General features: G+C 29.9%; 1 protein-coding gene across 5 annotated transcripts in view; it reads right to left on the reverse strand.

Moving 5' to 3' along the window:
- The window catches only part of LOC122631381 (aryl hydrocarbon receptor nuclear translocator-like protein 1), a 50,773-nt gene that overhangs the window by 7,243 nt on the left and 27,811 nt on the right, over nt 1-15,719 (reverse strand). For all 5 annotated transcript variants that reach the window (XM_043817020.1, XM_043817019.1, XM_043817018.1 and 2 more), the window contains 4 exons: nt 10,453-11,325; nt 8,597-8,668; nt 5,933-6,170; nt 202-294 (listed from right to left, as the gene is read on the reverse strand). In XM_043817020.1, the coding sequence (XP_043672955.1) occupies nt 202-294; nt 5,933-6,170; nt 8,597-8,668; nt 10,453-11,325 (1,276 nt within the window). The remainder of the gene's footprint in view (nt 1-201; nt 295-5,932; nt 6,171-8,596; nt 8,669-10,452; nt 11,326-15,719) is intronic.

Below are 15,719 nucleotides of genomic sequence, written 5' to 3' on the forward strand. Positions count from 1 at the left end.
ATATATATATATATATATATATATATATAATAATTCAATAAAAATCATTATCTAACATTGGTATTGTTTAACAAGCTCATTATAATAGAATATATATATATAATAGAATATATATATATATATTCGAATGCCATTTAAATCATAAGTTTAGTCCTCTGTAACTTCAAACTTGAGTTTATGTCTCACATAATGATTTGGTACCTGAGAGTAATTGAGAGTTTGTGATACCGACTCGGATACGTAGAGAATTCTTCCACGATCGCAACCCACGACGAAGACGAAGCCTTCCGCGGCCTGAAACAGGAGGAATTGACCGTTACGTCACACGAAAACAAGCATTTAATTGATATTACATAACGTGCAACCGAGCCAACAGTTTTAACAATGTTTCTTACTGCTAAGTTACTATCCTCGTCCTTGTTTTAAGAAAACTATTTTAAAAGGATCGATGAGACATATTACATTTAAAAAAAACAAAAAATCTATCTATATTTACATTTTACAATTCGATATATTACGAATTATGTATAAAAAAATTTTTAGAGGATTAAATGTGATGTAAATTTTAATTTTAAAAATACTTTATATATACATATATATATATATATATATATAAAGTAAAATGTATAAACTTATTATACGAAAAATCAACTAGACATAATCACGAAAATTTAAAAAGAAAGCATGCAGATAAAAGTCTATATGTATCAACCAAATGTGTATATATTTATAATGATAATCGGTTTTAAGTACGTAAAAGCTCATTAACGTTAACGAATGTATAGTTGCTTGATGATATACAGTTAATATGTACACAATATGGATATGTGTGTATGTGTGTGTGTGTATATATATATATATATGCATGCTTCGAGGATGATTACGCAATATAAGATTACTTAAGCCACGTATACCTGTCGAGTAAATTAACGATATTCAATCTCATTTAATTTCATATTGGCATGTCCCATTAAATCAATGTCACTAAATAGAATCATCAAAAATATTCCATGCATTGATTCATTTAAACAATTAATTGATGCTATATCATTCATGAGAACTAGTTCTTGTAGTAGATGTAGTATCTAATGATAACAATAATAAATAATAATAAATAATAATAATTGTCTCTCATAATTAATGGATGAAAAAAGACAATGAAACGACAAGAACACAGGAGGAACGGAAAAAATGAAGAAAAAAAAAAAAAGAGAGAGAACAGAAAAGAAAGAAATAAAAAGAAAAAGAAAAAGAAAAAAATAAATAAAAATGCAAGACATCGTCTAAGAACATTGTGGAAAACATATTTACTTATGTAAATACATACACAATGTATATGTATATATGTATTCTCGGCCATTTAAATTCATCCTACGACGTAATAGTTTTCAAATAGATAAATGTCGCTGATTCATTGAAATCGTTCATACTATTACCGTCATTGCCATTGTCGAATGATCAATGAGTATTATCCTTTGTAAAAGAGGATTATCGAGATAATAACAATAGTATTACGATTGAATCTTTCGAGAGAAATCGAAAGATCTTTATAATCATTAATATATTTAATAATATAGTATATATAATATTTTTATTGATTATTTTTGAAAAGTAATTAAAAGTAATATAGCACGTTTTTCATCCTTGAATTTTAATATTTATTATATATTTTTTATGATGTTATTTATTATTTTAATAATGATTATAAGTATTTTTTAATTTAAAATTTAATTAGAAATACCTTAGCTATATACACACACATACATACATATACATTTTCTCTCATTTATGTTACAATAATATATATATATATATATTTTTTGATATAGATAATAAAATAGCTGTCAAATATGATCGAAAGAAATACGATAACGTCGATATAACGTTTAGCCGAAAACCGGATATATAATATCATATCGACGTGGTACTAAAGAAATACGAGGCAATACACAATGAAACTTTATGCCGCAATTATAAACTCATGTAGTCACGACGATAACGTTGAAGTCTGGTATTTTGGGCGTGGTCGTTTTTACACCAAAGGATATATATATATATATATTTACTTTATAGTAGTATAGTCACATAGAGGAAAGAGAGAGAGAGAGAGAGAGAGAGAGAGAGAGAGAGAGAGAGAGAGAGAGAGAGAGAGAGAGAGAGAGAGAGAATGAATGCTAACAAAAGTCACAATAGTAGATAAAACTTACTGATGTATGTATGTATATATGTATGTATGTATTAACATAGTTACATATATATACATGTATACATATATACATGCATGCACAGGACAATGAGAAATGCATGGAACTGGGCTATAACAACCACCGTTGCAAACTCTCGGCTTTGCTTCAGCTGCGTAACGGAATCTGGAGTGAATCGAAACTATGGGGAAATAGAAATTGTGTCCCTTACACGAATGAGATATTCGATTATCGTTCATGCTTATTGTCATGATTAAAAGATGTCACCAATCTTAGATCTAATTCATTGCGTAAGCTTTCTTTTTCTTTTTCTTTTTCTCTCTCTCTTTTTTCTTATATTTTTTTTCCTAAATTTTATAAATAGTCAATACGATAATTGACAAGGCCTTTATATCTATCGAGTTTATTAAATAATAATTCATTTGATAAAATATATATATATATATATATATATATATATGTATATATGATAGAGATAAGCTTATAGAATGGAACATTGAATTCAATACAACGGAAAAGGGATGTTGTGTATGTGTGTACGTATGTGTAAATGTCTGTATAAACGTTATTAGATTATATTCCAACATTAACCAATTAGACATATACGTAATCCCATAATAATTCGAAGACATGCAACATAACGTAATCATAGGTAAAATATTAGCATGGTAGTGGACTTATCAATCATTACGAAAGATCGTTAAATTGTATTTATTTCATACGTGTGAAAGTCTACCCTAATATATTACACTATAGTGTACTGTACTATACTATACTATACTATACTATACTATACCATATAATATACTATAGTATTCTCTTTTGGTTTGTTCGAGAATCTCGTTAATTGGTTCGGAATCAAAAGGCGTAGGTGAGTGACTTAAGTATGTAAGTATATTGCATGGGTACTATTAAGACGCAGAGAGAGAGAGAGAGAGAGAGAAAGAGAGAGAAACAGAGAGAAAGAGAAAGAAGTGTGTTACCCGGTAGATACCATAAATCTATGTACTCGGGTATACCAACCAACCCTTCCTTTCCCTTCTCTTCCCTTCCCTTTCGCTAGCACGAGACTTCGGATCGATGAAAAATCTGTAGCACGCGGGAGAAAGGTTACCCACGGATTTTACCTCGGATCGATCTCGACTCTGTCGAGGGAGACAGAGATAGAGAAACAGACAGAAAGGGAGGGGGAGGGAGGGAGAGGGAGAGAGAGAGAGAGAGAGAGAGAGAGAGATATTGCAAAAGCTACGAACGAAAGCCAATGGTTGTAAAAAGTTCTACGAGAAAGTTTAGAAACTCTTATTATTGATCCTTTTTTTCTTAGCGTTTTAAAAATTCTATAGATAATAATAATTTGTTTCGATTAGGTATTAGATAATTAAGCTCGACGTAATGAAATCGTTCGATCAATATAATGACTGTTAAAAAGTTTTACGACAAAGTTTGAAAATTGTTTTAAAATCGATCTTTTCTCCTTCTTCTTCTTTGTGTCTCTAAAATTCTATAGATGATACGTTTGTTTCGATTAAGTATCATGTAATTAAGCTCAACGCAATGAAATCATTCGATCGATAAAATGACTATTAAATTTTATGAGGAAGTTTGGACATTATTTTATTATCGATATCTTTTCCTTTTCTTCGTGTTTTAGAAATTCTATAGATAATATGTTTTTTCGATCAGGTATTGGGATAATTAAGATCAACGCAATGAAATTGTTCGATTAATAAAATGACTATTAAAAAGTTTTACGAAAAAGTTTGGAAATTATTTTATTATCGATATCTCTTCTTTTTCTTCGTGTTTTTAAAATTGTTATAAGATAATACTTTTGTTTTGATTGGGTATCAGATAATTAAACTCAACGTAATGGACTCAACATAATGAAATCGTTCGGTCAATATAATTGTTATTAAAATCTTTATGAGAAGATACAAAAATTATTTAATTATCCATCTTTTTTTTTTTTTTCCTTCATGCTTGTAAAGTTCTATAGATGATGCGTTTGTTTTAATTAGATACTAGATTAATTAAGCTCAACGTAACAATATTGTTTCGTTTTAAAATCTTTGGATGACGTTTAGAAATTTTTATTAATGATACTTTTTTCTTTCCATATCTCTAAGATTCCATGTATAATTAACCACAAGTTTGTTTAGATTAGCTATTACATAACTAACCTTAATATAAGAAAATTCTGATCATGTTGCTTCCTTTATGAATCATTGAAAAATGTATAACGTATGAAAACACATTAGAATGTTAATTTTTTTTATACTATTATCTTTTTTTCAAAATTAAAATTAAAAATGATAGGTGAGATATGAGTTAAAAGGTATTGCATGTTAGGATGTTTTTTCTATGATCGAGATAAAAAAATTTATAGACGATATGGATTAGAAAGTGTTACATATTGCTATCTTTTATATTATTATTATTATTATTATTATTATTATTATTATTATTATTATTATTATTATTATTAATATATTTTCTTTCTTTGTTTTTAAAAGATTGAGATAAAGGATCATAGATGATACCGATTAAGAGAAGTAGTTACATATTAAGATCATGTTTCTTATTGTTCTTTTTTTTTTATTCTTAAGATGAAGATAAAAAATTATAAACGATGTAAGTTAAAAGGTGTTAGAGAATAACAACTAGAGAGCACCTACTAGAGAGACAGAGACAACGTAATACTCTCATGTACTCGTAATATAGGTATTTAAAATTACGTAACCGCTTGGAAGTTACCAGGAAGTCTTATTCCGTGTTTGTAACTATATACACAACTTCTCTAACTCTCTCTCTATCCCTCTCTCTCTCTCTCTCTCTCTCTTTCTCTTTAACTAAATCATACGTATGTGTATATATATAGAATAATAGATGAATGACCACGTATCGTTCTATGAGAATCCCGCGAAATACGATCTTCATAGAACATTAATTCTACTCGTATTTTATAATAATAAGATGAACATCTAAAAGTTCTTTTCTTTCTCTATCTCTCTCTCTCTCTCTCTTTCTCTCTCTATCTCTTTCTTTCTTTCTTTTATTCACTTCGTTAAGAGATACCCGACATATTTGTTATCCACTACGAAGGAAATCAATGATCATTATATTCCTTATACAGATCCTTAAGCATTTAAGAGTTCGTGAGAATTTGATCTTTTGCGTTTTTATTAGGAGACCCATAAAATACTTTCACCGTACATTTAAAATCAAGCAGTTTTATATTTATCTTATAAATGTTTAATGCGATATATATATCGTTGATTATTTTTGAAAATACATTTATATATTTATCAAACTAAAGAATATATAAAGGATGTCCATCTCTCTCTCTCTCTCTCTCTCTCTCTCTCTTCAAATTTCATTTTTATTTTATTTCAATCCAGTAAATGCATCATTTCATCCATTTAATTAATTCTTAACAAAGTTGGCTTATTAATAATCGTACTGCGATCAACGTATCCAACAATGAACTCGTTATTGCTATTAGATTTCATAGTTTTTTTTATAATTATCTTTTCTTTTATAATAACATTTTAATAACAATTTTCTATTCATGTTATTTTACTCATCACTGGTTGAAGTTTGATCTTTTAAATCTGGAACATCCTCTATATACTTACATACATACATACATACATATATATGTATGTATGTGTATGTATGTATGTATGTATGTATGTATGTATGTATGTATGTATGTATGTATATCTTACTTGAAGTATGAGGGTTTTGAGTTCTTGATCGCTGAGAAAGGCCGGCTTGTAATGACCCTCCGTATATGAGGTAACAGCTCCCAGTATAGTTTTTAAATGTTGAACAGCCATTCGTAGAACAGTCAACTTGTCTAGTTTCCTGGACATCGCGTGACACATCGGCACCATTGCTGAGAGTTCCGTGATGTACGTATTCATCTTATCTCTCCTTCGTTTTTCTATTTCGCTGTGATTCTGCCTGAAAAAGTACACGTGACACTGCGTTAATCGAATTTTAATCCACACGATACGATACCTTTAATATGATCATGATCATTCCGATACAATTAAATGATCATATTAATATTCCTATCATTGCTAATATTTCATTATTAATTATTCGCCGTTTAATAAAATAACAAATTCATTTTATGTCATCGATCGATCCTTTTTTTCTTTTTTTTTTTTTTTTTTTAATCAAACTGCATTTCTAATCTTCGACGTTAATCCGACAATTGATAAATGATGAAACTGTGCGTGTTAAGTGATTAATAAATGATACAATTCTAATAATACACGCATCTCAGACTTGAATTTGAATCCGGGTTAAAACACTTGAAATATAATAATAAAATAAATTATAATCCATCTGGGTAACTCGAAAAGTTTCGTTAAATTAATTATTTATTATATCAAATGAACAAACATTTTGACGATCTATCTTTCAATCTATCGGACAATTTTTTTTCTCTATATAATTATTACTCGATCCAAGTTATATTAAATAGAACGAAAACAAAATTCTATCGTCGATTATCTGTCCATAATGATTTTCTTTTTTTTTTTTGCTCGAGCAACTATAATTCTTTTAAGAAAATGATACTGCCTAAATTATTTTTGAATACTTTGACCCATTCGTGAGAATTCGAATGCAACTCTCGTTCGCATTGACTAGGCCAATCCACGAAGAACGTTGGTGTTCAGAGTTATGTCAGCCGATTCAACAAGCCATGAACGAAGCTTTTGAAAGACCGTGAACCGCTGATTTGCTAGCCAAGAATTCGCATTCATGTCCCGCAGCAATGAATTGGCCAGCGGAAATCTCGCTTAGAAACTGGTTCAACGTTTTATCCAACCTCGGCCATATATGAATGTTGTCGTTCATGTAATTAGTGTAATAAACAACAACAACAAAAAATAAGATCACGCGATTATCCCAATATCCGCTGTACGAACGGCAAACTAGTTAGAAATTAGATTTCTTATTCCAGAACGATCTCGTCATTTCCATAATGTGCCATGTTGTGGAACTCTTGTTTTTTTTTTCTTCCCTTATTTTCTTCTTTCTTTTTTATTTTTCTGAATTTCTTTTCTTTTCTTTTTTTTTTATTATTACTATTATTATTATTTCATTTAATAACAGAGCTCACGAGTTTGCACTGGCAATTATGTAGAACGAGGTATTCAGAGGTAAGATAGTCGAGAAGAAAATAAGAATCTTTTGCAATGAATCTGAAAGTGATGAAAAAAGAAAATGAAACAGAATATTAAAAGAAAAAAGAATTTCAAGGTTACAAGAAAAATGTCTTTCAGAGAAAACAAACTTTCTCTCGTTTGGAAAATTAGACGGATTCATTTTATTTGTACTTTTTTCCGTTCTTATTTGTGAACTACGTTAGAAGTCGAGGTTGTTATTTTTCTTTTTTTCTTTTTTTTTTTTTTTTAATGAAAAAGTCTTTTTACTTCGATATATTTAATTTTATTTATTTTTCATTTATTTTTAAATTAATTTTCTTTTGTATACAATTTTGTAAAAATTGATTTCGTTTCCTGCAAGAGTAATGAAACTGATCAAAAGATAGTACGATCGTCACGTATCTAATAATAATCTAACAATATGTGACATTAAGGATACAACGAGATAGTCATACTGGAATTTCTATTCTCTCTCTTTTTCTCTCTCTTTATTCTTCTCTCTTTCTCTCTCTTTCTTTTTCTTGAGTAAAATGAACATTTTTTATTTTACACGTTAATGACGCTTCCAACAACGTAATCGTTAATGATCGATAAATCTCTCGAAGATTCATCATCTATTATTTTGAAATCGTTTGATTATTTTTAATGTGAATATTAAAAATTCATGTAACAGATAAATAGAGAGAAAGAGAAAGAGAGAAAAAGAAACGATAATGAAATAATAATCATTTGTATGTACGTGAATGTAACGAAAAGTTCTTTTACTCTACTTCGAGATCATAAAGAGACACATATTGGATTAGTGACGTTGTTGATGAAGCCTAAGTAAAGTATACTTATACTTGGGTCAAGGTGGTAGTCACCTTGACAATATCTGACATAATACAACGTAATCATTAACCGAGTCAGTATAATCCCTTTTACCTAACTAAGCTTTACCGAGTTACAACTTCTATCGCGTAATTCGTACAACGATCTATATAGATCATTACACGATAGATAAATAAAAAAAAAAAAGAAAAGAAACCAACGATATTTGTCTTTTCACATAAAATTATCTTCTATGAAAAAATTCGATCATACGATGTGAGTAATAAAAAGTAATAAAATTATATAATTATTAAAAAAAAAAAAAAAAAAAAAAAAAGAAAGAAAAAAGATAAAATGTAATTGAATATTAAACAGTTGAAGAAACAAAAATTTACTTACTTTTTACTATCGTCATTTGTGCGTACAGATTTAGCATCATCACCGATATCATCCAATAAGTCGCTTCCATCGCTGTAAATAAAAATAAGAAAATAATTCTTCATTAGATTTTTTCTCTCTCTCATTCTCTCAATCTCTCTCTCTCTCTCTCTCTCTCTCTCTCTCTCTCTCTCTCTCTCTGTCTGTCTGTTTTTCTCTATCTCTATCTCTCTTTCTAGCTTTTTTTTTGTTTCGAGATCTTTGACGATAGAACGAGTAAGAAAATCGTAGACACGGAACAAGAATTTCTCTTCGTGTTCGGCGTTCTTCAAAGAGTTTGCAAACCCTTTGACGTTGAATTTCGTCAAGTTTCGCAGATGTATTGCTTCCTCCTACCATTTTCTACCAATGAATTTGGTTTGGTGTTACGAAAGGGTTTCCTTCTTCGTACGAAGAAACACATACTTTATAATTCGATGTTACTTTACTGAGAATATACATACATATGTCTATATATATTTATAACTATATAAATAATAATGATATACGTATACGTATTTATAGCTATGAACATTTTATTTTTATTATCAAATTTAGAAGAAGAAGAAGAAGAAGAAGAATTAATATTTTTTGTGTTTTAACAAATTTTTCATTCGACATTACTTTATCGAGGATATAAAACAATAAAATTTATTGTTACATATGCGTATATCAAATAATACATATACTAAATGAAAATAAAATAAATACATTAACATGTGTATCAAGATTTAATTTTTATTATTTCTCTAATCAAATTCGAAATAAACTACAGAACTCAGATAAATAAATATACATTAAGAACTGAGATCGTTCTAATAATTAAATCATTATATTAACTTTTAAATTTCAACGAAAGTGAAAGTGAAAGAGAGAGAGAGAGAGAGAGAGAGAGAGAGAGAGAGAGAGAGAGAGAGAGAGAGAGAGAGAGAGAGAGAGAGAGAGAAAGACACATGTAAATCTCCTAATCAATTATTAATTATAATATTTCAACTTGATTAGTAATTATTTCGCATCGTACGTACATACGATTTAAACTGAAACATCCTGAGTGAGAACGTTTCTCGAAATCGACGAAGGATGAAGGAGAAGAGGGGTGAAGTGAAAGGGGAGGGGAAAAGACCGAAAGGTGTTTGTAGGTTCCAGATTCCAGACTTGATAGGTGTCTAACGTTTCATAGGTTTCTCTTCGGCTTCTATACCCTTTCTATTAATATATATATATATATATATATATATATATATAATATATGTATGTATGTATGTATGTATGTATGTATATATAATATATTTCAATATACATAACTATATAACTGAAGCCTACACGTTGTCTCGGTTGACGTATTTGTTATGACAAATATACAAATTCTCAATCGTTAAGATTTCTCGCGTAAGATAAGATATAATTCGAATATTAAGTTAAACGAATTGAAGAAACAATTACAACGTATCAATTTCACACATTGTAAATTTCTCAAAAATTAGTATAAAATAATTTGACTAGCCGATTAATGAATTTTTTACGAAGGTCAGATAACGTTAAATTCATAGAATTTTAAACTCATAGAACATAGAAAATTTCCTTTTAATATATAAACTTATATCCATGAATATTATAATTTCTATTTTATATATATACATAGATAAATATAAAGCTGAGCAAAAAATAAATTAGGAAGTAACAACGATGTCCCGAATCTTACTTTCGTTTGTCGATTTAAAAAAAAAAAAAAAACAAAATCACGAATTATATTGAGATAAACAAAAACAAAATCAACAAAAAAAAAAGAAAAAAAAAAAAGAACAAGAAAAGAGAAAGAAAAAACGATGATTACTTACTGACAAGACAATTTCCTTTTCTTCGAAATTGGAACAAAATCCTCGGAATTGTCGGTGCTGCCAGGTTGATAGTGATTAGAAACATTACGAGTCGGTGTATTGTTGGATGATCCACGATGATGATGATGATGATGATGATGATGCTGTTGCTGTTGTTGTTGCTGTTGCTGTTGATGCTGTTGTTGTTGCTGCTGTTGTTGTTGATGATGATGATGATGATGATGATGGTGATGATGATGAGGATAATGATTATGATAATGATGTCCGGGGGCGGGTGCCTGGTCTGGAACCATCGTCGGGGGTGTCTCCATGTGCCGGGGCGGTTCAGCCCCGGTTGCAATTCGCGGGGTGGTGTCAGTGATGGTACTGGTGGCGGTGGTGGTGGTAGTTGTGATAGTAGTGTTATTGTTGTTGGTAGAACAGGAGGAGGAAGAAGAGGAAGAGGAGGAGGAGTTGGAGGAGGCGGTGGCAGCAGCTACAGCAGCGACTACAGCGATACTGGTGGTGGTGATATTGTTGGTGATGGTATTGGTTGTTGTAGCAACGTTATCTACGTCGGAAGTAGTTGTATCAGTAATGGTAGGGTTGTTGATGATGCTTGTAGGTGTACTGGTAATAGTACTGGTAATAATGCTAGTGGTATTGGTTGTAGCAGCAGTAGTCGTGGTAGTAGTAGTGATAGTAGTGGTGGTAGTGTTTGTGATGGTGCCGTTCGATGTTCCGGGGGTGATGACGTTGTTGCCACTACCGCTACCGTTGCCGGGGGTTGGAGTCGGGGTAAGCTCGTCGGCACCCCCAGCCGAGATGCCCGTCAAATCTCCCACCCCCGAGCCCGTGCCTATCTCGCCGAAATAGACCGTCGAACAGGAACTTCTATAAAACAATGATAACGATACATATTTATTTATTTATTTATTTATTTTCAGTATTGATATATATATATATGTGTGTGTGTTTATATATTTAGTACGTTTTTAGTTGCAACTTCAACATTATTTACTTAATGGTCAATCCAATAATAGGACATTATTATTATAAAATACAGACTCGATCTTTCTTTCTCGATATATCAAGCCGACCTTCGATGATTATTATCTGAAAAAAGAAAAGAAAAAGGAAAGAAAAAAGAAAAGAAAAGAAAAAAGACAAGATCTTATCAAAAGATTAGTTCCTTTCAATATCCACGTTTCTCTTCATTATTCGATAAGTCTCTTCTTCTTCGTAAAAAAAAAAAAAAAAAAAAGAAAAAAAAATCAATTATCTTGATTCGAACGATATCGCCGATCCTTGTTAAGGTTTCTTTTTCCTTTCCTTTTCTTTTCTTTTCTTTTTTTTTTTTTTATTTGTCACAAATATTTTCCTCGAAACTTTTTAACTTTTTCTTTTTTTTTCTTTTTTCTCTTTCTTTTCCTTCCCTTTTTCTTTACATTTGGTTCGTTCATTCGTAGATCATCGAAGAGCGCCAATATCAAACTGGTTTTCCAGTTGTTTGATACACGTAACCACATACCAAAAGACAATCTACGAAAGTGACACTGACATATACCAGGGAACGTAGCACGAACAAGCATATAACCGATCGTTGTCCCGATCGTAACGACAGGTCCGCTGCAGAACATGGAACATTATCGATAGGTGAGCCGATCTAAACCGTCGGCGTCATACTTATCGCCTCTAACCACTTTTCTAGGAACAATGCTACGCTAGCTAGCTAGCAAGTTGCTGCTGCTATTGCTGCTCCATTCGCATTTCTATTCCACTCGAATAGACTCGGACTTACCTTTCCTTTTTATATATGTATCTATCTCCTCCCTCTTCTTTGATCTACCGATTCTAATAATTTTAACATATTTATTAAGCCCGATCGAAAATTTTTTTTTATGATAAATAATCTATGATCTTCTAAGTTTCCAACCGATTAACGAAAAGGTTAAGAATCTTTTCTTCTTGATTATAATATTGTTATAAATACTATAATTTTAATATTACATCGGATCGATGGTATTATTAATTCTTTATAAATCGAGATAAATTTATTTAAGATATCTAGGTATTAATAAAAATATGTAATAAGTATTAAATATATTATTAGTACAAATTCCTATTATCTCTAAGAACTAGTATGAATAGTTATAATAAATATTACGATATATTCTTATTATACTATTGATATAAATAAAAATGTATTTCAAAAATTTATATATATATATATATATATATACCAGTAGAACTATACCATACTCAGTATAATTAAACTTAGTAAACACAAATCTTTGTATATGAAGTAACGATGAATATTTCTAATAAACGAATGAAAAGCACACATAACAGAATTATTTTAATGATCTAACGCTATAAGGATACAATATCGAAGATGTATGATCTATCTATCGTACAACGAGAAAGAAGAAAAAGAAAAGAAATTCAATGATATCTCAAATAGACAGATATTTCGATATATACATAAATATAGCATACATACATACATACATACATACATACATACATACATACATACATACATACATACATACATACATACATACATACATACATACATACATACATACATACATACATACATACATACATACATACATACATACATACATACATACATACATACATACATACATGCATATATATATATATATATCGAAATAAAAACAATGTCTGACACTACATATATACAATACTATATAAGTAGTTCGATGATGGAAGCTCTCGTGCATTCGTAGTGTGATGCCAATGACGTCGCGTGCGCCGTCTCGTATCTATGAATAAATAGAATTACGCTAATCGCTAGCGTTACATCATGATACACGGAACCACTTGCGCTTTCTATCGGTGGTAAGATAGATAAGTGGCTGACCTTGGACCAAAGTTTTTTCCAACTAGTAGAAACTAGACGTTGTCAGTAGAAATTTCCCTTTAAGCTTTCAATACTTATCGAATCACGCCTTCTACTTATAGATACTTTCTTCCTATCGGTTCTCGAACGAACTCGTTACTGACCGTATCCAAGGCCAATCGTTATATTGATTTATGAAAAAAGAAAAAAAAAAAAAAGAAAAAGAAAAGGAAAGGAAAAAAAAGACAAAATCAGAAAACTAATTTTATCGAAGTTAGATAAATTACATCATCGAGAAACAAAAAATTTGTATAATAATTATCTAGTAACATTTATGATGTGATTAAGTATTTAACCTGATGATGACTGAATTCTTTTTTCCCTTTTTGCTTAAATTATTATATATATATATATATGTTTAACTATGTTTATATTATGCTATATTAAATATACTATACTGTATTGAATATTATTTTATGCTTACATTATAATGTATAACAATATTTACATTATACTGAAAAAAGTACTAAACAACAGAGAAAAAATTACATCATCATAAAAGCGCAAATAAATGAAGTATGCAATTCATAGATATGTTTATTATTTAAAAAATATATATATATATAATTTTTTTCTATTTAAATCCAAAGAAAAAAAGAAATTAAATTTATCTAACGAAGAATTATCAAATGAAATTATTAACCTATCGAAGACCTATCCATTTCAAAATGTACAATGATTAATAAGAGATTGACTGAAGATCACAGATCAAGGAAATATCCCGTTTATCGATCCTTATTAACGTCTCTCTAGTTAAAAGAATCTCCAACAAGATACTAGAGAGATATGGTCGAGATAAGATCTTCTTGAGATCAACCTATTCACTTTCATAAGCTTTATTAAGATACTACGAACGATATTAAAACTCTTGTTCCATTTATGGCAAAACTTTCAATCTTGTTTTTCTAAGAAAAAGAAAAAGAAAGAGAGAGAGAGAGAGAGATAGAGAGAAAGAGAGCGTGAGAAAAGAGAGAGATAAGAATAAACGAAGTAACTTTATTCGTGCAATAAAGTATAATTCGTATGTGTAAAACGAAACGAAGATGTAAAAAGACACTGAAGATATTTCTAGAGAATTCCTATTACTATTCTACTATTGTATACGTTGCTCTACTTTAATCGAACATACATATATATACACATGTACATAAATATATATATATATATATTTTGTTACGATGTTCCACGCAATACTTGCTTCGTTCGATTGACCCGGATGAACTCGAGAAATCAAACGATCTTCATCTCTGTTCACGGTGTATTAACGAGTTAATCGGTTCTTTGATTTCTCTTTTATATGGAGAAGCAAAGATCAGTTCTTTTTCTCATCCCTTCCAACTTACATCTCTTCCACTCATCTCCACCCTTCTTCTTTTATCATCTCTCTCTTATTTCTTCTTTTACGAAGAAGAAACGAAACCGATGAATAATTTTATAATTGGGTAATACGTATCTCCTATTACGTGTTTTATAAAGATGGCGGACGTTCTATGAATATATTCGTTTGTAATTTTCCTATATATATATATATATCTATGTATGTATGTATGTATGTATGTATGTATGTATGTATGTATGTATGTATATCTGTGTGTAGGAATATACATATGTACATTGCATACAGTTACTTATTTAATCGTTATCGAAGAAACGAAAAGAGAAACGATACGAAAACTCATCGAGCATTCCGATACTTTAACGTCGACCGATGAAAGATGTAACGACCGGACGGTAATGCCAGAGACAATGATAAAATCGTCTTACGTAATGATCGTAAACGTTCCTTATATGTATCCATCTATGTATGCATCTATCTATGTATGAGTGTAGTTAAGTATATATAGAGAACACCGTCTTATAATATCATACGTATATACGTATGTATGTATGTATTGTATGCATATAATGTACGTATTGTATATACTGTATGTATGTATATATGTATATATGTTACTCGTAACATGTGAGAAATAAGGAGAGGAAACTTGGAAAGTGGAACCTTCCCCGTAGGCCACCACCATATTTTGTTACGCCATTATATACCAGACCCTCTCGAAACATGTAACGAAACGAATAGATACGCCACCATCTTGAAAATTGTCTATCTTTTAGTTTAACCAGTCAATTATTTACTTTATATGCTTCCCTCTACTTCATCTTCTTCTTCTTCTTCTTTTTTATCTTTAACGAGTTCACCGGAGAAAGATAATTGGATTTAATAAAATATGAAATTAGATTTTTTTTTTAATTAAAATTAGAAATTAAATTTTTTTCATCGAACGTTTCACTTTTCCTTTACTTTTTTTTTTCTTTTTTCTTCTTTGTTCAGAGAGAATTTTTTCTCTCGATGAATATT

This window comes from Vespula pensylvanica, chromosome 8, assembly GCF_014466175.1.
Source record: "Vespula pensylvanica isolate Volc-1 chromosome 8, ASM1446617v1, whole genome shotgun sequence".
Lineage (NCBI taxonomy): Eukaryota > Metazoa > Arthropoda > Insecta > Hymenoptera > Vespidae > Vespula > Vespula pensylvanica.